Source organism: Lissotriton helveticus, chromosome 6, assembly GCF_964261635.1.
Source record: "Lissotriton helveticus chromosome 6, aLisHel1.1, whole genome shotgun sequence".
In the NCBI taxonomy this organism is placed as follows: domain Eukaryota; kingdom Metazoa; phylum Chordata; class Amphibia; order Caudata; family Salamandridae; genus Lissotriton; species Lissotriton helveticus.
The window spans coordinates 1,629,523,880-1,629,548,861 of record NC_136067.1 but is presented as its reverse complement, the minus strand read 5'-3'; the positions used below and the strand labels follow the sequence as shown (position 1 = coordinate 1,629,548,861).

The 24,982-nt window shown below is 45.1% G+C and overlaps 1 protein-coding gene across 6 annotated transcripts in view; it reads left to right on the top strand.

Annotated features, from left to right (window-relative positions):
* Positions 1 to 24,982, top strand: part of EHBP1 (EH domain binding protein 1) — a 2,232,712-nt gene that overhangs the window by 1,431,072 nt on the left and 776,658 nt on the right. For all 6 annotated transcript variants that reach the window (XM_078649460.1, XM_078649459.1, XM_078649456.1 and 3 more), the window contains one exon: positions 18,311 to 19,234. In XM_078649460.1, coding sequence (XP_078505586.1) covers positions 18,311 to 19,234 — 924 coding nt within the window. The remainder of the gene's footprint in view (positions 1 to 18,310; positions 19,235 to 24,982) is intronic.

The window sequence follows — 24,982 nt, the reverse complement described above, 5'->3', positions numbered from 1 at the left end:
CATTCCTCAGCACCTGTAGACCTCCCGGGGTGACTAGATAAATGCAGCATAATTTACATTTGGTGTTATTTCTTTGCATGGGATTTTGGATCAGTGTTGATACAGTGGAGCTTATTTTCTCAGGTAGGATGTTCATGTTGCACAAATATTTGCTTGACACAAAAGAGCTAATCATCCACCTGATGTTCTTTGGTACAATCAATGTAAACTTGAGTACTCTCTTGTGGTCCAGATGGTAGACTCTCATTTCCTCTTTCAAGGAATGATGTGTGGCAAAAAAGTTTGGAAGTCTAATGGTTTGTCTAAAATAAAAAGGCATTACTACCTTAGGTGGGAACACAGCTCGACTCGTTAACATAGGTTTGTTCATAAAAAAGCTGACATAGGGAGCGTCCCCCACCCAGCTCAAAGAATTTTATGATGCCATGTGCCTCATATGTGGGCAGCCTGACCCTACTATTGAGCCTTCGGGCCCTGGAAGCTCAGAGGGGGCCAAATCCGGTTCAGCACCGGAATCTCTGGGGCAGATGCCACCCACCCTATGGATCTGGACCGATGCCGGACCTGCCATTGTGACCTTCTTTCGCGCTGGCCCCGACACGAGACTCCAGCGCCGATGACATCCCCCGGTGGCACCAGCCCCCTTCTCATCCCTGACTACCTGGAACCGGATCAGCACCTGCCGATACCGGCACCAACAGAACCCTTAGGTGCTAGGTCGGTTCCTCAGCCTTATTATGAAGGGCTAGGAAGGGGGGGAGATTGGTAGGGGTCGCTGGACCCTTTACAAGACCAGCCTTATCAGGACATGGACTGGTACGAGGAATTGGGTGAGGCCAGCAGACTGGATACCTCTCCTGATTCTGGCCTACTTTCACCCCATTCTGTGGATACGGAGGAGGGAGCACCATACGCTATGGTGGTGGTACGAAGGGCAGCTGAGGTCCTGGACCTTCAACTTCCGTGGCAGCCAAGACGAATATCTTCTGCAGCCAGGTGTCTCCTCCTCGGAACCCTTGCTGCCCTTCAATGAGGCCTTAACAGATGTTCTTCTGAGAATCTGGTCCAAGCCCAGTAGAGGAGCTCCAGTGAATAGGACAATTGCCTGCCGCCATCGCCCTGCACCTGGCGACCCACATTTCCTGATCAATCACTCTACCCTGATAGCTTGGTGGTCCAAGCCTCTACTTCCCACGGCGCGTTCCCTTCTGCACTCTTGGACAGAGAATCCAAGAGGCTGGACAGTTGGAGTAAAAACATTTTTCTTCCGCCAGCCTTGCATTGCTGTCGGTGAACACCGCATGCCTAGTAGGCTGTTACTTCCACTCTAACTCGTGTCTTGTCTACCCTGGATCCAGGAGACTGGATGGTAGCGTTGGACTTGCAGGACGCCTATTTTCACATTCCTGTCCTGCCTGCTCTTTGGTGCCACCTGTAGTTTACAGTAGGCCACACTCCCTTTCAGTTCATTATGATCCCGTTTGGCCTTACCAGCGCCCCCTGGGTATTCACCAAGGTGATGGCTGTGGTCGCAGCTCATCTGGGCAGATCAAGGGTGCCAGTCTTCCCCTATCTCGACCACTGGCTGTTGAAGGCGGGCTCACCTCAGGCTATCATCCCCCACCTCCAGATTACGGCGAACCTCCTGCAGTTGCTGGGGTTCAATATCAACATGCCGAAGTCACACCTGACTCCTTCTCAGACGCTCCCTTTCTTTGGAACTGTTCTGGACTCTTTTTGTAAATTCGGGTTGCCCAGTGCAGTTTTGGGCCTATCCTCCCGAAAGGTGAGTCCATGATATTCAGTCTATGATACCGATTTTTCAGCCTCTATCTTGGATTTTTATCAGAATGACTCAGGCTAACGGGCCTCATTGCCTCACGGCCTCATGGCCTCCTGCATCCTGCTAACGACACACGCCAGATGGCATGTGTGGTTTCTACAGTGGGACTTGAAGTTCCAGTGGACACAGCATCAGGGGAATCTCTCTGACATGATCCAGATCTTGGAGAGAACTGCACAGGACCTGCAGTGGTGGCTAACCAACCGCAGTCGGGTCAGAGGCAGACCCCTCTCTTTTTCCCAACAAGACCACACAATAGTGACAGATGCATCTCTCCTGGGATTAGAGGACTCTGGTCTTCGGCGAAATCTGAGCAATTTATTTGCCATTGAAGGCCTTACTTCCTTAAATTTAGATGATTCAAGTGTTCACGGACAACACCGCCACCATGTGGTACTGCAACATTCAGGGCTGGGTAGGGTCGTGGACTCTTTGTCAAGAGGCCCTGAGTCTCTGGACATGGCTGGAATAGCAGGGCATATCCCTGATGGTTCAACACCTGGCAGGTTCTCTGAACGCCAGGACGGACAAACTCAGCCATCGATGCCTAGCGGATCACGTATTGCGTCTCCATCCACAGGTTGCACATTTTCTCTTTCAACAGTGGGGAGAGCCTTGGTTAGATTTTTCGCCTCTGCCGAGAACGCACAATGTCAGCAGTTTTGCACACTGGATTTTCCAAGGCAGCTCTCGTTCAGAGACTCCTTTTGTCTCAAGTGGAACTCAGGCCTCATATACACCCGGTGCAGAAGAGGACTATCTCAACATGGGTTGTCCTCTGCATCAAACATTGCTATGCTCTGGCCAAAAATCAGCCTTCTGAAGGCTTAAAGCTCATTCCACCAGAGCTAAAGCTGCTACCAAGGCGTTGCAATGTGGAGTTCCAGTCCTCGACATTTGTCAGGCTACAACATGGGAATCCCCGCACGCATTTACCAAGCACTACTACTTGGACAGTCAAGTCTGCAGGAACAGCCTTTTAGCTGTTCTGTCCTGCAGGACTTCCTGTTCTAAACTTGTCCACAGTCCCTCCTCCGGGGATGGTATTGCTTGGGTATCTGTTCAAAGATAAGGAATCTGCGGCTAGATGTCTCTATTATATGGACAATTATTTACCTTCGGTATAGACATGATCTAGCCGCAGATTCCTTACCGATCTACCCATCCATCCCGGACTGCGGAGAGGTTTCTAGAGTCAGGGCTGATCCGTTTCAGGGCCCTTGTTGTTCAAAAACACACCAGTCAGTGCACTTCATGGCTCCGCGCTTCTGACGTGGAAAGTCATGAAAGTTACCAATGTCATTACGCCAAGGTGGTGCCTATGTAGGTGACTCGAACGTCTTAACGGCGCAGATGCCGCTGGCTTCCACTACTAGCACGCAGGTGTATTGCTTGAAGAAAAATCTTCCAGATCCAGTTTGACACCTGGGAAATTCAAAGGTAAGGAATCTGCGGTTAGATCATGTCTCTACCAGATAAGGCGTTACAGAAGGTAAGTAACTTGTCCATTACTGAAAGAACAATGTTGCCTACCTAGGTATACTGGTTAACATTACTCAACCGTCGGAGCACTTTATTTGTGGCTGGGGGATATCATTTAACCGCTTAACTGCTGCTCCCCCTCCCCCCTCTTTCCGAGCCCCGTTTTGGCTATTTGGGGTAGTTTGCGTTTAGGGATCCATAACTTTTTTCCACATATCCTTTTTCCAACATCTTTGGTATTCTGAAGGTAACCAGGGTTTCTGGGTTCCCCAGGACGGGACGGAAAAAAATTGTCAAAATATAGATACATTTTGAGTTTTTGGGGCAAAATGGGGAAAAAGTGCTCCACAAAAAAGCGTCTCTTTTTTTCCCCCCTAAAAAATGGCATCAGCGAAAGGTTTGCTGTGCTAAAGTCACCATCTTGCCAGCTTTCAGGAACACACAGTGCTGAATCAAAACCCCACATTTTTTAACACAGTTTTGTTATTTTTCAAGAAGCATCCCATTTTTACTATTTTTTTGTGTTTTCCACCTAGTTCCAGTTTGTGGTGGATACCAGTGTGAAACACATGAGTGGTCCAGGAAAGCTATAGATTTCCGAAAAGTGGACAAAATTCTGAATTCAGCAACGGGTCATATGAGTAGATCTCTCAAGGTTTTCCCACAGAAACTAACTGTTGAAATTAAGAAATATTGAAAATGAGTAGGAAAAAACTGCCAGTTGTGACCACTATTTTATCTGTATCTTTTTGTCATGATGAATGATTTACAAAAGCGACATGCTATTACGTGCACTAGACCCTTCTGATTGTGGGGATATGTAGGGTTTGTAGATTCTCCAAGAGCCTGCAGTACCAAGAGCCAACAACTGAGCTGCACCGTACAAAGGTCTTTTATTTGGTACCGAGTAAAAACCAATTCATATGGTGAAATATGTAGAGAGTAAAATGGTAGCAAGAAAACCAATGCATTTCTGAAATAGGCACCAAATCTAGAGTTTAGGAGCAGTGATAATGTGTACATCTGTGAATTTGCCGGAACGATGGGATTCAGAAGGCATTTTTCAAAATGTATTCTATTTTACACACTGGCTTATTTATTTATTTATTTATAAAGTACATTTGGAATGCACATATGCAGTGAAACCCAATTGGTAATAACAAATATACCTTCTATTCTATGTTCCCACATGTTTTCCGATAAAATGATTACCTCACTTGTTTGGGTGGGCCTAGTTCCCCGCTACAGGAAAGGGGCCAAACGCACCATGAATGCATCACACTAAAAAAATTACCCTTTTTTTGCATTGTCGGTAGCTGTAGATTTTGGGCCCTAGCTCAGCCGGCATAAAATGAAACCTAGCAAACCTGCATATTTTTTTTTTAAACTACACACCTGGATGAATCCAGGGTGGGGTGATTTGTGTGACTTTCACCAGCTTTTTGTAACCCAGAATGCCTTGTAAACCTCAAACTTTGACTGAAAAAACACTCTTTCCTCACATTTCTGTGATGGAAAGCTCTGGAATCTGTGGGACGCCGCAAACCTCCTTGCACCCAACATTCCACTAATATCCTAATAAAAAAAAGGTATTTCGCTTGTTTGGGTAAGCCTAGTGCCCGCGGCAAGAACTGTCCCAAAACGCAACATGGATGCATCACATTTTTCCACTCAATACTGACCCTTTTTTGCAAAGTGGGTAGCGGTGGATTTTGAGCCCCAGCTCAGCTGGCACCTAGGGAAACCTAGCAAACCTGCAAATGTTTAAAATCTAGATAACTAGGGGAGTTTAGGGGTGCATGACCTGCATGGCTCTCACTAGATAATTATACTCAGAAGCTCTTGCAAACATCAAACTTTGGTTTAAAAAACATGCATTTTCCTCCCATTTCTGTGCCGGAAAGTTCAGGAATCTGCGAGGAGAAAAACATTTCCTACTACCCTAAGGTCCCACATGTCCCCCTATCAGAACGATGGCCTACTTGTGTGGGTGGGCCAGGATACCACAACACAAATGGCCCTATTTTTTTTTACATATTTTTATTGCCATTTTCCATAGTATCACTTTGGATTACATGCAAACAGTTTTTGACTCTTATACTCATCATTTTGGGTATACAACATATGATCAGCTATTCTGTTGTTCTTAGCTTATGATAATAAGTAATGATGTTTTGTTTCTTTTAGCTCTTAGCTGGAATAGTACATGGAGGCAATGTTACGTTGTTATCACCATTCTTACATGTCTTCCATCTTCTGGACTAGGGCCCAGCAATGCCAGTTATGTAGAAGTACTACGCAAACAAATGATGGATGGAATACTGAATAAATCATACATTCACCCCCAGTCAAGAGGTCTGGGTTAAATCCATTGTTGTTTTGCTCACCATGCCACCCCAGTTTAGACCAAGCCATATGCAAATCAATCTTGACCCTGTGCCTCATGGGAACAGTCCAGACCGAACTGCCAAGCTAGGTCCTCCCTGGACCGGAAACAGGCATTCTGGGACCGGTTTCAGGGTTTTACCCTTCATTAGCCAGGCTAGCTTGAATTCAGTGGCACAGTGAGCAAGGGACCCACTTTCTCCATCATCACTGATTGTCTGTGTCGGGTTTTCCCAGGATAGCATAATCTCTTTCCATTAATCTGCATTAGGGTTTTGCCGCACTCCCCTAGCTTCTTCCCAACTCAGGGCTCTACCCTCAGCGGCAGCCCAGCTAATTACTTAATTGTTCCATGTTGTGACCTGTGGCCCGCTGGCTGATTTTCCACGTCAAGGCTATCCTTCTTTTGGCCAAGCCCATGGCTAGGTATATTAACCTATTCCCGACTTTGCGCTTATATGGCTAAGGGAAGAATCCCAGCAAGCAAACATCAGCCATGGGGGACAACTCCCATCCCAGTGATTCCTTAATCTTAGTCAAAATTGCATCCCAGAATTTACGCACCACTATACTTCCCCAGGTCATGTGTATAAAGTCTGCATCATCATACTCACATCTCGAGCATTTCCGCAGTTCCCCCCGTAAGTGATGTTTAGGTGATGGGGTGTCATGTATGACATATGCACAAAGTTGAACTGTAAATATCTCAATTGTGTGTTACGAGAGATCTTCTTAGGGAATTGTAGGATCTTGCCCTACTCTGCATCCATGATTTCACTGTCTATGTTCCTTTCCCACTTCCCTCATAACGCATTCAGCGGGCGTGTGGACACGCCCAACAATGCCCCATCGAACCATTTTACCTTGTGCCCTGCGTCTCCCTGGACAATCAGGGAGTGTAGAATTGGATGGGTCTCCGGTTCGTCCCTGCCCCTCCCCCATAAGTGCCTGAAGGTGCGCACCAATGCCTCGTACTGCAGAAACTGTCCCAGAGGAAGACTACAGCAATCCATCAATTTTGCAAACGGGATCAGTATCTTCTCTTGGTAACAGTCGCCTACTGTGTCCAATCCTGCCTCCGTCCAGGCAGGCAATTGTTCTGCCGTGAATATTGATTTTGGGTCTCCATGCGGTAAGCCGATTAACGGAAACATTGGAGTACATTTCGGAGACGCAAGGAGTTAGGTTTCCTGCTCTGTAAGGCCGTGGCTTGCAATGTTGATCGGTACGGGACTATAATTTTAGGGTCTAGCAGCTTAGCCAACAAGAGACTGGGGTGTTCCCTATGCTCCATCAGGAAGGTTCCCACTACGTTCACTCCTTCAAGCCACTGCGCCAGCCACTGCAACTGGGTGGCCAGGAGATACAGCTCAAAGTTCGGCACGCCAGACCACCTTCCTCAATAGGGCGCTGGAATGTCTTCAGCGACACTCTCCTCCATCCGTCTCCCCAAATAAGGTCTTGCAGCAGAGAGTCCAGCTGTCAAAACCATCAAGTGGCCATCAAAACTGATAGGTTGACAAAAAATATAGAAGACGGGGTAGCACGACCATTTTAGTCAGTAGGATCCTGGCCATGATAGGTAGCTGCAGGATACACCAGAACTGCACACATGTCCGGAGTGCCCTATCCAGGTTTCTCTCTCTCAGGTCATCTAGAGAATAAAAAATGTTGGTGCCTAGATATTTAAATGAGTGTGGGGTCCAATTAAGGTCAACCGGCAGGGTCACAGGTCTTGCCACAGGGAGTAAATACGTCTTGGACTTGTTTACCCTGACATCAATCAAAAGCCCCAGGAGCAGTAAGGCTGTATCAGAGCCCACCACGGCACCCCCTAGATAAATCAGGAGGTCACCTGCATACAAAGATATGGTATGTATCCGACCGTCTACCATAAGTTCCATTCCCTGGATGAATACCGCCTCCAGCAGTTCGACAGCTAGTGCAAATAGAGGCAAGAGAGGGCATCCCTGTCTGGTGCCTCGTAAGATCTTTTACTGTGTGGATATTGTGTTACCCGTCTTGACTCTTGATGTTGGACAAGTATAAAGGAGTTTTACCCACTTCTCCTCGAGGCTCATGCTTCTCATTGTCTCAAACAAGTAGTCCCAGCTCACTATATCAAACACCTTTCCCAGGTAGGTTGATAGGACCACAGCATGTGACATGGTACTCGCTTCGGAATGGTATAGTATAAGGTAAAGTTTGCGTAGGTTATAAGAGGTATTGCAGGTCGGGATAAACTTGTTATGATCTGGGTGAATTCGGGACTTCATATGTGGGACTAATCTAAGCGCTAGGACCTTGCTGGGAATCTTGAAATCCAAGTTGCGCATGGAGAGTAGTCTGTAATCTCTCACTTGAGCACCCACCGCCGAGGTCTTAGGGAGTGGGATCACAAGCGCATTCTGGGTGGCTGCAGGTAGGCCACCTAGTCGTAAGGATTCAACGTACAGTTTCACCAGCTGTGACGCCAACCTGGGTGCAAACCTTGCGTAAAACTCTGTAACGCTCTGCAGGGAGACCATCTGGCCCTGGCGTTTTGCCATGTGCCATGTCTGTAATAGCTTAGCGAACTTCTTTCATAGTCACTGGGCAACCCAGCTCCTCTTGTGTCTGTCTGTCTACGGTCTGGATTCGTAGAGGGGCCAGGAAATCTTTAAATGCTAATTGTGTGGCTGGCAGGGGGTCTATATAGCCTCCTGTAGTATTCCCGAAATAGTGCTAATCGCTTTAGGTTCATAGATAAATTCACCTGCCTCAATCTTGGTGTGAGTTATCGGTGTCCCTCGGGTTTCTGGTTTGATCAACCATGCCAGTAGGCGGCCAGCTTTCCCCTCCTCCCTCTGCACCCTGTCAAGGTATTCCCTATGATTGTGACATCTCAGTCTCTCCAAGGCCTCGTTGTATTTTTTATTTACATCTCCCAGTCTTGTCACGCATGTGCGTTCATTCCCGGTGCATTATCTAGGCTTCTCAATTCATCCTCTAAGTCCATCAGTTCCTGCCTGATCTCCCTCTGTGCCCCTATTGACTGACCCAGGCAATGTCCCCTCACTACCACCTTAAATGCCTCCCACTTCACCAGTACTGTAGACGCAATGTGAGCATTATCAGAAAAGAATGTGTCAATAAGGGTACTTAAGGATTCTCAGAATGGGTTATCTTCAAGCATCGCAGGGTTAAGTCTCCATAAAGGGGATTGAAGGGCGCTCACCCAGGGGCTGGTAGATCATCAGTAAAGGGCTATGATCAGAAAAGGTTCGCCCCAGATATTCAGTATGCGTGACAGAGCTACTGAAGGCCAGCTTACTCAGGAAGGTGCCCACTCTGGGGTGTTATAGATGTATAGGGAAAAAGTAAGAATATTCTCTATTTGCCGCGTGCCGCACCTTCCAAATATCCTCCACCCCCAATGATTTCTCCAATCACGCAACCCTACTGCTATACGGAGTGCCTGCGCACCAGGAAGGAGTGGGTGTGAACGGTCCTCCACCTTATCGGCAACACAGTTAAAGTCCCCCCATCACTGCATGGCTTCCCATGAATTCGGCCATCTGGGCCAAAAGGCAGGTGAGGAAAGCAATCTGCACCTGGTTGGGTGCATATAGACTGCTTAGCATTATCTCCTGCCCAAATAGTCTCCCCACTATGAACACATATCTCCCTCCCTATCTACAAGGGTGCGCACAGGCTCAAACGGGACTCCTGCTCGCACCCATATCAGCGCTCCTCGGGCGTAAGCTAAATAGGTTGTTGCGGATATCCGCCCTCTCCAGTGCCTGCGCAATTTCTCCACTTCACTCCTAATCAAGTGTGTCTCCTGGAGGAGGGCTATATGGATACTTCTACGCTTCAAGTATGTGTACATGTTATGACGTTTGGCCATGGATCCCATCCCTTTTATGTTCCATGTTAGGAACTTTACCGTGAATTGTGTTGGCAGCATAGTGACTGAGTGAATCTTTTATTTTGGTTCTTGCAGCCTTCCCACCAGGCTGGTCCCCACCCTCTCCTGCAAACAAGAAAAAGCAAAGCAATAGAAGACACTTGCATTGGACAACTCCCCGAACCCAGGGCAGTCAGACAACAGCCATCGCCCAAACCTTATGCAAAACATCAGTGTCTAGCAAAGGCCCTAACCAACCACGGAGAGGACCATAATGGGGTGATGGCTGGAAAAGAAGTCTAATGGAAGTCCGATACCGGCATGGGCCACACCGGCCTGGATTAAGTCTAGTTCAGGCTGGCTTCCTGGCAGGGCGCCCCCAAACATATAAGCTTTCAGGGGTGACTGTGTAGTGTTCATAGTTAAACAATCGTATCCGCCGTCTTCGGGGTCACCACTGGGAGGATGTTACTACCCTCTCGGTAAGAGTCAGATTCTGGTCCCTCAGTTCCTTTCACTGTGGGTGACCCCGCTTCTGATGGTGATTGCCGGTCTTGTAGGATCTCAGCCACCGCCTGCAATACCGCAGCTCTCTCCTTCTGTTTGCGACAAACTTGGCTTCTTTGAAAGGCCTCCCCTGAGGCGTCTCCTGGTTTCCTTCCTGGGCTCCCAAACTGGAGGGGCGGATTTTCGCTCCGCCTGAGGTCCTTCAGTTGTATAGGTTTTGATCCATTCTCATGCCATCTTGGGTTCATCACAGAAATGGGCCATCCCATCTAAGAGTACGTGCCATCGGGCTGGAAATATTAGGGAGTATTAAAGAGGCTCAGCGTCTTTTGACCTCTAGCATATAATCAGGGAACAAGGAGACTTTACTGTTGTCTACTGCGTATGGGCCATTAGTGCGCACCTTCTGCAGCAGGGTATCCCTGTCCTTAAAGTGTAGCAATTCGGTCATCACCGGTCGCGGTGGTCGGCACAGAGCTGGCAGCGTAGCCGGAACCTGATGAGCTCTTTTAAGTGTATACAATGTCGATAACCACTCCGGTGCCACCACTGTGCAAAGCCAAGGTTCCAGGTAGGCGATCATATCATTGCCTTCCATCCCCTCCAATAGGCCCAGGATTCTGATGTTGTTCCTTCTGTTACGACCCTCTGCATCCTAGGCCCTGCGTTCAAGCATGCGGACCCTCTTGGTGAGTTCCCCCAACTGCAGAGTCAAGGCTTCATGTGCCGGCGTGAGGTCAGCTATCTATGATTCAGTCAGTTTTACTCTTTCGGCTAGTTTCTTATGTTCCGTTCTAAGGAATCTCAGCCCCACTGACACTGTACTTATGTCCTGATATAAAGTGGCTTTGGTGTCAGCTATAGCTGCTGATATTTGGGCCAGTTGTTGTTGCACTAGATCCTCCCGGGGGTGTGTCTGCGATCATTCTGCCCTTGATCTTGCTGTTCATCCACCTGGTCTTGAGCGGCTCCCGTCTGCCTTGCCCTAGGTTTGCCAATCTTGACTCACAATTTGTTCAGAAGGTATAGAGGCAACGGTAATGAGATGCAGATCCACCTGCAAAGCGCATTGCCCAGTATGCGTGTAGCCAGTTAGGATCGTGGGGCCATGCGCGCCTCCAAGGTCTTATTAGTCAATAACTCAATAACTATAGTTGGTAACCATGCGCTGGCCCGGGACCTTACAAACAAAATTACCAGTCCCCTATGTTTGTCGCAAGCACTCGAGGGGGAGGGCGTGGGGGGGGTCACTCCTCTGACCCACCGGTGGACACTTTTCAGACCAGTCAGTGTCAGCTCTGCTCCGCGGACGTCCTCACTCTGGCCCAGAGCCGCCCCACAGTTCTCTCTCTCCACTAGGCGGCTCCCAGCCGGTCCTCACAAGCCCTGACTGGCCTAGGAGCTCCCCAGGAGCTGCACCGCCTCTGTCCTGCGGGGGATCCAGGCCGCCATTTTAGGTAGTGCAGGTCTGCCTGCTCGCTCAGCGCTTGGGCCTTCTCAAACAATGCACTGCCCTGAATCGCCCTCTGCAACCGTTGCCCAGTAGAGTGGACTGCTCCACCAAGCACCTGGGCCCCCAGCCACGAAGGATGTAGTAGGATAATTGCCAGGCCGGTGCGGAGCTTCAGGCTTGCGCGTCTGACATCTTACCCCTGCAAGCTACGCTTCAACACAAAAGGTCCTTCTACGCTATATTGATAAATCAGCAATAGGGAAAAAGTTGGGATTGGGTGCGTTCTCTGCCGCCAACCATTAAAACCTACCAACCATAGATTTTTTTTTAAGTAGACAACCAGGAGATTCCAGGGTGATGAGTCTTGCATGAATCACACAAGGTTGTCTTACCCAGAATGCCTTGCAAACCTCAAACTTTGACTGAAAAAACACGTTTTCCTCACATTTCTATGATGAAAGCTCTGGAATCTCTGGGGCGCCACAACCCTCCTTCCACCAAGCATTCCTACAAGCCTCCTACTAAAAATGGTAATTCACTTGTATAGATAAGCCTAGTGCCTGCAGAAGAAATGGCCCAATACGCAACATGGATGCATCACAATTTTCCACTCAAAACTGACCTTTTTTTGCAAAGTGGGTAGCTGTGGATTTTGAGCCCCAGCTCAGCTCGCACTTAGGGAAACTTAGTAAACCTGCACATTTTTTTAATCTAAAATCTAGATAACTAGGGGAATTACAGGGGTGCATGACTTGCATGGCTCTCACTAGGTAATTATACCCAAAAGCTCTTGTAAACGTCGAACTTTGGTAAAAACAAAACACACTTTTTCCTCCCATTTCTGTGACGGAAAGTTCAGGAATCTGCGGGGAGAAAAATATTTCCTACCACCCTGAGTTCCCACATGTTCCTTGATCAGAACGGTACCCCACTTGTGTTGGAGGGCCAAGAGACCACGACACAAAAGGCCCTTATACGCAATATTGTTAGATCAGCAATAGGGGAAGCGGTGGGATTTGGGGCCGCTATGCTGTCTACTCCTATATCAAGCGCCTGCAGGCCCAGATAGTTTTTCTGCAAGAGACACACCTTACCGCAGGGGAGTTGGACAGGCTGCGAAGGCACTGGAGAGGCATTCTATGTCCTACTACCTACTCAGCGTACGGTCAAGGGGCGTTGGTGTGGATTCGTCCCGACAAAAACATCTGCTGCCTCTTCCACATCCAGGACCAGGTGAGGGTTAGGTTTCCCCATGCTGCTTGCCTCATCCTTGACTTGGAGAAGGCGTTTGATACCCTGACCTGGCCTTACCTGTGTGCTGTACTCACCCGCATGTATGTGGGGCTTAAGTTCCTAGCATACAGAAAGATACTGTACTCAAACCCCACCTCCTGGATCTGTTTGGGCGGTCACATCTCGGCTCTCTTCTCGATAGGCCGAGGCACGTGTCAGGGGTGCCCGCTCTCCCTCCTGCTTTTTGCGCTGGCTATGGAGCCCTTAATCATATGTGTCCCGGGGGTGCTTGTATGGAGTATTCCTTTGCCGGGCGAGATAAACAGTGTGTCCCTGTATGCGGAAGACCGGTTTTTGTACATAAGGGACATAAAGGCTGATCTTGACCCACTCCGTGCCATGCTGGCAGACTTCGCTGCAGCGGCCGGACTGCGAGTAAACTGGATGAAATCCGCTGTTTACCCACTTTGCACTGACCTCCCACCACGAGAGGTGGTGACTCCTGCTTGTTTGACATGCACAAGCCCTCCGCTATCTGGGAGTTTGCCTACATTACGCTCTTTGCGATTTGTATGAGGGCAACCATCGCAGGGCATACTTTCCTAGGTAGGTTTTTGGAGGACACTTACCCTAGCCCCCATTGGCAAGATTGCCCAGGCGAACATGGTCATTCTGCCTCGACTATTATATTACTACGCAAATCTCTGAGTCATCCCACCCCACTCCTTCTTTAAAGAACTGGATGCACTCCTCTGTTCACTCATTTGGGGAGCTAACCACTGGGGAGTCGCCTTGGCCAAGATGCAGTTGCCATCAGACTGTGAAGTCTGGGAGCTCCATCCTTCGAAGCATATTTCCTGGCAGCGCAGCTTCAATGGCTGTCCCGTTGGACAGCTCGGCGCTATATCAGGGAAGCGTGCCCAGAAACTGGGCCGCTGCCGGCAATTCGCTGCCTACTCCTTACGGGGACCTGTCTCGTCCCGACGTACCCCTACAGGTGTTGATAGCAATAGCTAGTAGGGCTAGGATACATCGTCTCTCCCGTGGCACTCCACCTATACCCCGCTGCTACCCCTGGTTGGCTTTCCCAGAGGCTGGGGCTATTACGAGGCTGGGAATTACGTTCCTGGACCAGGCACTCGCTTCTTGAAGTGGAACTCCTTTCTCAGAGGGCCCGCTTCTCCCCTTTGCCCAACTAGCCTAGGAGTGTGGGCTCCCTCCAGGGCAGTTTCTCCTCCACAGACCACTCATACACTCCTGCCAGTGCCTCTGGGATCTATCCGGGGTGAACTAACAACACACCCAGTGCTACAGGCCATATTGATCATGAGACCAGGTCGTCACCTCATCACCTGGCTGTACAAAGCCATACGTGCGTTGTTGGCCTCACTGCTAGACACACTTTGCCAAAAGTGGTAGGGGAGTTCGGGAGAATGCTTCATGATAAAAAATGGGAAAGGCCATAGAAAGTCTCCCAAAACTCATGTTTCAAGAACATACAGTTCTTTATCCTACATCAAGCCTAACTAACACCAGCGCAGCTCTACCGCCACTTCTCAGAGTCACACTTTACTTGCCCCCGATGTCGAGCCCCTGAAGTAACGTTTATGCATATGTTATGGTCCTGCTCGGCCTCACAACATTACTGGTGCACCATCCACGCTACACTACAGGAGGTCACAGGTCTACCGGATATATATACATGTGGGAAGCCTGGTCGCTGGACGTCTTCAACGCAGGAAGCAGCACAAGGTGTACACATGCTTCGCAGCACTGGCCCTACTTTTAGCGAAGTGCGCAATCACACTACACTGGTGCGCTCCCACAGGCCCCCCAGTGGAAGCATGAGTGGAGGCGATGCGCAAATGAGCCGCTGAAGAGGAGGAAACGACGGATACACCAACGCCCTATCTCCCCACAATGGGCCATTTTACTCACACACTTCTGCCAAATTTCTGACAAAGATCTTGCAGCCCCAACACCTTAAGGCTCATTTGTGATGTCCAGGCAGGCACTCCTCTCCGTAGCTTTGACTAACCACCCCATGAGAGCTGCCCTCCCCAGTGCATATTTAGCCGCACTACTGTCTAGCACAATAAAGAACCATAGTACTGTCTCCCTGAGCCTAGTATTGATCTCCATATTGCCAACACTGAACTAGAACCATGCCCACCCTACCCCTCTCTCCCTGACACCCCCCCAGTGTTTGGCCAAGTTAACAGTTTAGTTTTGCTTATGGGTGAGACACAATAACGCAAAACCAACCACAGAGGCAACTTAAAGCTTTTAGATCCACCTACTGGCACCGTCTAAAGTTTACTGCATGCAATTGAACAATCTGATATGCCTTTGGACTACAACCTTACTTCTTATGTAATGTACTTTGATGCACATGGTTACAACCTGTAATGCGCCTCATAACACCTGAAAAACCCAATAAAAACGTTTTTTTTTTTTAAATAAGCATAAAATGTGCCAGGTTTCCACTACGTCAAATCTGGACAACACATTATGGGCCTTACATATTGCAGTTATACTCCCCACTTATAAACTATTCTCCAGCCAATACTCTTCTTTCTTCCTTGAACCTCAGAAGTTGGAACCACTTACTTGATGGTTTGGAAAGCACTTTAAGACCATGATAAGAGGTAAGGATGCACACTTGTAATTCTGCAACACGGTATATTTACCCATTCTCTGCAGTCTGTCTTCCAGGGAAGAGACTTGCATTTAATCTGTACTTTGGAGGTTTTTTGGATCCTGCTCCTCGGTCGGTACGCGAGATAGGAGTCTTTCCATATGTCATTAGTTTCTTGAGGATAGCAGTATGTAGAAGAATTAAAGCATTCGGGTCTAGTTCGCGCTATATAAAACTCTGTAAAATAAAAAAAATAAAAAAATTAATGGCTTCAGTAACTTTTCAATAGAGTAGATGGACAGACATTAGGTAAATTGGGCACATTTAGGAAAAACTGCAATCTTCTCTTTCTTGAGAGAGAAACTAAACTGTCTAAATATGGATGGAAAACTAGTTGGATATAATAACTAGTTATTCATATTTGCGTGTTTTTGTAGCTAATTTAAATTTGGAATCTGCCATATGTAATGATGCAGGAAAAAACATGTTCTTGCTGAAATATAATGCTACGTTTTGATTACATTGTAATGTACTCAGAATTTTTCCATTGACCAAGTGCTGCGTCTTCGCAGTGCATTGATAACGTAAAATATCACGACAGGGCTCTTCTCTGCACTCGAGGTAAGAGTGAGGAGAAATATGAAGGTTAATGAGAAATAAAAGGTTCATCGAGAAATCGTTTAAAACAAATCATTGAAATCACGGATGGCTTCAGGTGGCTGGGAATTTTTCAGATAACTGGAGTGCGGCGGAGAGATTTTGTTCTTCATTTATATTCTGTTTCATTAGGGTAGATGACCCCATTATGAAAGAAGTAATTATTTTTGTTATTGTGCGGGTTTTTTTCCTCTCTCATCACTGTGTAACCCCGTTGCCTGACAGCTACATAGAGTCCTCGGTTGCTTCCTGGCGATTTATTTCCTGGCCTCACAGAGTTCTGTCCGATAACCCCGCTGCCCTTGGCTGGGATGAATGCGCGCCAGGAACAATGCCCTCGTATAGGTTCCATGCAGATGCCAAACGCGCTTGACAATTACTCCGCCCAACCAATTAAACGAACATCGTGAATGAATGCAGAAGTTGACTTTCCTCCGTGCGCGTGACCTCCTTCCTCCTCGCGCGGAATGGGCGGGAGGAACAGGCCGCAGCGCGAGGGACGGCAGCCGTGGTGGTGGAAGCCGGGCAGCCGCAGTGCCCCTCAGACGGGGTTGACCTTGCTTGTTGCAGACCGGTTTTAGTATAATTATTTATATAAACAGGATTTAAGTAAATTGATAACCGGTAGCAAAAACGTGGGCAACGTCTTTACCCATCGGCTATTTTATCTAAGCTTAATCGTGCGCCATATCTGTAAGCGGGTTTGAATTAAAAGGGTATTTTACCAGTGACATCTGATCTCGGCCAATATGTCAGTGTGTTGTGTAATTGGGAAATGTTTAGAATACTGCCTCTGGTGCTTTTGTTGATGGACTGCAATTGATGTCTGTCAATCAGTTTGTCAGGTAACAGGAAGTGGCGAGCAGGGGACAAAGTTTTCTGCAAAACAAGAAAAACAACGCGCAGGTGGTGATGTACAACTGCATTCAGAATTTAATGGGCTAAAGTAGGCCCGATTGGGTATTTTGAGAATGAGATCGGAATCCGAGCGTGTTTTGCTTACTACTTGTGGGCTGCCTTGTTTCAACCCTTAACAGCTATACACATTACAGTCAAATTATTACGAAAGGATTACATCTGAGGGCTTTAATACGCCGCAGAACGTAAGCCTAAAAATCTGATTTCCCAAAACGCATTTGTTATTTTTCTACTTCGGATATTTGCCCCTGGTTTCCTTTTGCGATCCCATAGGCCTCAAAGTTTCGGGAAGGATAAGGCCCTGAAAGTCGAGTGAAAAAAACGAACAAATGCAAATTCACATCCAAGATGCCTGGTGCATGCCACCGTAGCTTTTTTCTTTTTTATTTAGTGAAAGCTCCTTTGCAATACAATACTGTGTTAAAGGGTTGGTCCAGGATAGTGATAATTAATTGTAAATTGAGAAATAGCTTTGCTTCAGAACGAGAAAAACCTGTCTGCCCACTGGCACCTAAAGCGCTATCAAATAATAATTCAACTAGGCCTGCCACGTTTTCTCTTCCTTCTCAGACCCAAAAGCTGAAAAATAAACATATATGTGCTCGTGCGAGTCAAATGTTCAAAATAACACATCAAGCACCTGTTAATACAGTGCTGCGTATGTGCAATGTTTGCAAACCAGAATATGTAGCTGGCGCAGGACAACTTAGTGTGTAGCTCCCCTTCCTTATCTGTATTGTCGTTCCTCATCAGCAGAAACCACAGCAATTACATGGTAAGTACAAAAGAGAAGGTTGATCAACGACGATAAAGCCCAGGACGGATTAGTGTAGTGTTTCCTTATATCTCAAGGCCTTATCTCACAACCTATGCTTCTCTTTTTTTCCCTACTTAAGCCATTTTCCTCTTTCCTTGTTTCGCACTCCTTGAAATTAAATCGTTTTATAATGTTCTATATTTGTTATGGAAATGCATTTTTTGTTCTTGGGATTGTTTTCATTATGGTCTGACATTCATTAAGGGCATGACATCCACTTCCAATACTGTTGTTTTTCTTCATATGTATACATATTCCTGATATATAGACTTTCAAAAGCAGCATCACTTTAGTGTTTTCCACTTGGAGATGTAACTGATCTGTTTCATAGCAGGTAATTATTCTAAAATTACTTTTTATTTTTGCACAGAATGTAACCTTATGAGGTAGATTTGTAAGATCACATTATGCTGAAATGTTGGTCTTTTTCTGTACTGTTGCTGGCCAGAGTGCGGTATCAATAATTGTTTTGTTTATCTTCCTTTAAGGCATATGATGGGTTTGCCAATATAGGAATATCACGGCTTCTGGAACCTTCTGATATGGTTTTATTAGCAATCCCAGATAAACTGACAGTTATGACATATCTTTATCAAATAAGGGCGCATTTCAGTGGTCAGGAGCTAAACGTGGTTCAGATTGAAGAAAATAGCAGTAAAAGCCAATACAAGGTGGGAAACTACGAGACAGATACCAACAGCTCCATCAACCAGGAGAAGTTCTATGCGGAGCTCAACGATTTGAACCGTGAGCCTGAGCCGGAGCTGCGACCACTCGACACTGATGGACCAGACTTTGTTTCTCAGGATGCATCTGTATTCCAAAGTAACTGTTTGCTTCGTGAGTCAGAAATTGAAAGCCAAATGCCCAATGATCACCTAAACTCAAACATGGCCTCCTCTTCTGCTGGCAGGACTAACAGTGACAGTGGCCCACCAATATCAGTACAAAGTACTTGTAGAACTTCTGGATCCCAAGAAGCCAGGACGAGTGACAGCACAGAAGTGGCACACTCACAAGTTCAACCTCTGCAGGGCAGAAAGAAACTTTTGAAAGCGGACACTTTTCACTTTAATGACTTGGCACTTGCTAGTGATACTGAAGAGGAGGCATCTTCTACCGCTCTGTGCGAGAACATGAACGATCAGAGGCCCAAAACGTTGTGCCAGTCGAGTGGCTTATTAGAGCAGAAAATGCAAAGTACAGCAAGCCCAATGGAGGATTGGAGTCCGCAAGCTGGCTTGCAGGTCATCAAGCCAAGCCTGTCTCCCACTTGTAAACTTGGGTACTCTTACAACAGAGATGCAGATCTTGCTAAGAAAAAACGTGCCTCCCTGCGACAGACCGAGTCTCTTCCTGATCCGAACACCAGGCCTGATAACCATGTAGAGGAACCTGCAGAATCTACACAGGTAAGACCTTAGGAGATGCTCTATGCATTGAATAACCTTCAGTTGGTGGTATCCCTGGAGCTTGTGGCAGCCTTGTTAACTGTATTGCATCACAGCCGAATTTACAGAATCCCTAGAGTCCTTTATTTCTTTTCTTTGCATGCTTACTTTGTTTTGTGTCCATGAGTGGTCATTTAAATTACTCAGTGCAACATATTGCAATCTTGTGCGCTGATACATTTAGGGGAATCCAGAATCTAGGTATTCTATAATATTTTGCTTTTGTTAATTCATAGAGTCGACTCTGTTAATTTGATTGTTTTCTGTTTGTAACAGTAATGTTGTTAATGTCAGTGTTAAAAAGGTGACATTGCGAAACTTGTGCTTGGGACACTTACTTGATATCCTTAAATTAACACAAGGACCATAGATATCTGTTAACCAATATTCAATCCCCAATAGAATGCTGTTAATCTCCAATAGTATCCTGCGTCGCATGCTGAGATTGGCTCAGCCAATTAGTATACTTAGAATGCTGGCCCTCATTGCTGTTGTTTGCTCGCATTCTAGGCTCAGTGTCAGAGTCATGAAATAGATGGAGACAATAGTTATGATTGTTTACATGTTTTAGGTGAGATGATGGTTATGCATGCTAATAGTCTTATCGGCAACATGCTGTCAGGCATTAACAGCTCCTATTTTATCTGCCCTCTCATTATGCATTTTGCCCTTCAGGCCTATAATTGCATTTGAGCAATTAATGTCCTGTACTGAGCGTGTTAACTGCTGTTAACGCTCTGGGCAATTGTAGCAATATTTAGTCTTTTGTGCAAGATTGCATCTATTTAGGGACATCAGGTTAGCTGTTTACCTAATGTAATTAACCACTCTGACACCAGCTGTATCTTCACGATACAGAGATACACATCCTGGCGTAAATATGCGCTATTCCCGCCCCAAGGAGTTTATTTCACTCAGTCAGATAACTGAACATGTGTTTTTGTCATCTGCCATGTTTATTTAAGGTCTCTGCAATATTTCCTTGTTGATCTAAGGTGGGGACCGAGAGATGCCCCTTTGGGGCCCCAAGCAAGAGACCACCAGCACAAGAACCGACCTGAGACAGAATTGTTTGTTTAGAGATAAACATGTTAGCCCTAGGTATAAATAAGAACTTACTTTGCAAATACGGAAAGGTAATGACTGGCAAACAAGGACTTTACTAATAAACAAGTTACAATTCATGATGCATATTAATGTTCCACCAAATACCTCATCTTTGTTGCAGATCCACTGGTCTTATCTTTTGCCAAGGGAAATCCTAATTTAGACAGGAACTCCATAAATGTTGATAGGGACTGCTAACAATATCCCTAAGTAGGTGGACTCTGGAACACATCATCTTTGTAGTGCAAAACCAACTTTGAATCAGTCATTCGTGAAAACCCACTCAAAAAAGCACTACACGTTTCTAAATAACCACAAGAAACTGAAAACCCTATTGCCACACATTTGTCAAAATAAAAGGCACCCTCAACTGAAAACCTAGAAGGTGAAAATCATCTGGGGAACTGCAAGGAGCCTGAAAAGTGATTTTGCATTCAATATGGTACAAGAGCAATCCTTAGACCATGGGGACTGGGGTAAATCGTATGGTTCTCATTAGTATCATTCAAAACAATGCACAATTAGACGCAAAATAACCACATGCTATCTATGCATTATAATGAGAATGAATTCCCAATTTGCACCACCAGCTAGTGAAGAAAAATCTTATTGGTTGGATTGAAACCTAAAATAAAAAAAACAAGGGAAGACAAATAGTCAAGATAGTGCAATGTGACCCCACTATGAAACCCAACACATAGCATTATACATACATGTGAGAAAATACAGTAGGGCTAATCAATTGGTAACAAATAACCTGCAAATAAATTCTTAATTCAGTCCTTTAGCTAATAGTTCCTAAATTGATTTGTTTGTTGATTTGTTTGTTAATTCTGTTTTTTTTTACAACTTTTCAACCCATACTAGAAACAAGGGTCTCATCAGGACGAATAAAATATGGAGTCATCTGAATTATCCTAAAATAGGACAACTTTCGAGTGGATAAAACCCCAAAACAACAATAAGGGCACCTCATAATTGTAGAAGGCATCTACACATGGCAGTTCCATTGCACCCTGCTGCCCTGTGTACATGCCATTGCCCTATTTACTTTGGTACTTACTGGGTGTTGTTCCCTATTTGTAAGTGCACATTTTGATTACTTCACCTAGTCACGAGGTAGTGTTGTTTATGGTTTTATCCATGCTGAAGTTGTCCTATTTTAGGATCATTCAGATGTTCCTATATTACATTCATCTTGATGTGACCCTTATATCTTGTGTGGATCAAAACATCGTCGATAAATAGAAGTCATAAACAGACCAATATAGGTACTATTATCTAAAGAACTGAATTGAGATTTTTTTGTGGTTGTTTGCTACCAATTGATTAGCCCTGTCACCAGTGAGTATGCCTGCATGTGTCGCCCCGTAAGACTGGAGTGTTCCTGATGTGCAGCATAAGCTAGGAATCACTCTGACTTGGGCAACCCCCCTCCCGAAGCGAGCTAGCGGCCCCGATTCCCTTCCCAGAAAACCTGGTGTGAGGACAATATCAATTAGATGCTTCCACATCCAGCATCTAATTGATATTGTCCTCACACAGGGAACCCCGCATGTGCAAGACCCTATGATTCGATGAGTACATAGCTGGATACCCGCCATAAGTTCATTCCGTATATACTCTTTTTTTGTAGTGCCAATTTGATGAACCTTGAATTCAAAGCTGGAACGCTTCATAACGAATTGGATACACATGTTATAAATTAGCATTGAGAATTGTTTGTTTTTTCCCCTGATGAAAGGTCTACTCGACCCGAAATGCATTGGGTTTTGTAAAATGTGTTGAATTGAAATTTGGTGAAAACAACCATATGTTCATGCCACATTAATGTACATGTTGATTTCGCACTTGAACTTGTTTTCATCTGGTCAAATTCCAGATATAACTCTTATGAGAAATACATATATACAACACTTGTTTGCCTAATTTGATTTTTCAAAAGTTTTGGTTTAGAATTTGATGATTTTATGGATTGTTGGATATCATTGATTCATGACTTGAAGCCCTAGGGACACACAGGAGAGCGTCTCATAGACCAGGTGTTCCCTGGCCTCGACAGAGCATATCACAGGAGGGGGTTGGGGCATTCCCCCAATGAGACAGCTCACTTACGCACACATAAAACCGCTGTAAGTTTATAATTAAAAATTGAATAGTGAAACGGAGTGCTGATCTACACTTACAGAGCATTAGAGTCCAGAAGAGTCAGATACTTAAAGGAGCTGTGTAGGCTTTTCGTAAAATATACCCTTAGGGGCTGAAAACAGAGGAGTGATGTAAGGGGGCACCTCATGACAACAACCAATTATATAAAATTGTTCTCAACTAGCTGGTGGTGCAATTCGTAAATTAATTCTCATTATAATGCATTGATTGCATGTGGTTATTTAGCCTCTAGGTAATTATGCATTTTTTTTTAATGATACTGATGCAGTGGTTCTCCAGAAATAATTTCCAAAACCATGTCACCTTTCCCTGAAGTACAAATTCATACATATACTCGTCAGTGGGGCCCATAACACCGCGAGTTACTCACAAAACACTTACACCCTACTCCCTGGATCAGCTAAATTCAAAGGAGAGCCGCTGTATCATAGTGGAGTGTCTAAAACTAAACCAGATATTTATACTATTTACACCTGCAGTTCAGAGAAGTTTCCCATGGTTTTCATTAACAAAACATTTATTTAGACACGCCACCTGTAAGGTTGATGGATCTGCTAGTAAAAAATTAGGCGTAGGAAAACTCAAGACCAGCTTAATTCTCCATTTATGTAATTTTTATTAAAAGCAAATTTGACATGTCTAAGTTTATTTACTTTATTTATTTCTTTATTCAAAAATCCACATATTTATAAAGGAAAGTAAAAATGTTATTTCAACCCGTTTATTCTATTTATTTAGGAAAGTTTCAGAAATAGACATTACATTTTGAGTTCATAATACAAGTATTAGCAAAAGACAGAGAGTTCCCAAATTTCATTCTCCTAACTCCCTAACTCAAAACCCTCACCTAAAGTACATTTCCTGTTAAAGAGAAAATTATAAGTCAGTTAGAATCTTATATCACAGGAAAAATCAGCATTCCAGCAGCATCTCTGGTAGAAATCGAGAAGACGTTTTTTCCTCACTAAAATCAGCACTTTTTATACCTTTTTCACTAACTCTATCTATCTAAAAGAGTAACTTTTACCATAAATTCGAGTTCTGATTGGACAATTTGGGGGTGGATGAGCATCATCTCATCATCACATTATGCATTCCCTTCCGTCAGTCAATTATCAAAAAGGTCCTTTGATTTTGCGAGTCCGGCCTAGTCGAGTTCCTCGACTGGCAATTTTGCAGGATTTTCACACGTTCAGAACCATTGCGATCATCATTTCGCAGCCATCTATACTTCCAGGGCAACCTGTCCTTGAACTAACTTCATTCCGCCACAGTCAGCTCGCATTCAGACTCGGGCTGAGGCTGCACATGCTCAGTTCATTTTTCTTTCGCAGTTTACTAAGGCAGCCATTTTCTAGTAGGCCTCACAGGCCAGAATGGGAACTATCATAGAAACAAACACAAAATAGACGTTAATTAAAGAAATGTAGCCTTCCTGTTTACCTCCCCCCTTACTAAGGTTTTCCCTATTAGTAGTTACCTAGCAATTAAGCAACATTTAAGCGTCATATACTCACTTATCCTCCGGTTTCTGCCACAAAAACGTAAACAAAAGCACATTTATGCTGCGTTTTATTATTTTAAAGCTGCTTATTAGTTTACAACATGACAGAATCACACGATTAGTTAATTATGATTGGAACACATAAGCAAAATTAATACCCACGTGTATCTGTGTGTGTGCAATTTCTTTTCCAAATTGATTAGTTATCCACACCATTCCATTTACTCTAGTATCTTTTTCTCTAGTTTCTTTAAAAATCTTTTCTCGGAATTCCCCCATTTCTAGATCACCTTTTTCTCTCTCTGTTTCTCGTTTTTCTTGAATTATCTTCTTCAATGACTTTCTAACATTCCCTCTTTTTCTGTATATGCAACATAATCTTATTACTAAAATAACTAATACTATGACTGTTACTGGAATTAGTATTTTGCCTATAATTGAACTACCTATTTCTTGAAACTAATGTTTAACTGCTGTAAAACCTCTACCTAGTCGTTCAAGGATACCATCAACCTCCAGTGGTTCAATTTCTCTATGCAACTCTGTAATATTTGTGATGTACTTTTCAATGTTTTGACTTTTATCTGGAATATAGGTGCAGCAATGCTGTACCTTCAGAATTCCACAAACTCCTCCCTCTTTGGCTAAAATTATGTCAAGAGCAAGACGATTGTGCATTACCATAGTTCTCATAGCAATCATTTTGGTGTTTACCATTAGAAATCCACATGCTGTATCCGTTGACAAACGATCTACAGTTGTTGACAATCTTCGAATTCGATTCGCATTGAAAGATATTCCCACTGCTGGTATCAGTGCTCTAAAAACATCTCCTATTATTTCTATAACACTCTCTCTTTTTCTACGACTTAAAGGTTTGCCTATCTCATGAATACCATTAGTACCTCTGTCTACATGAAAGATTTTAG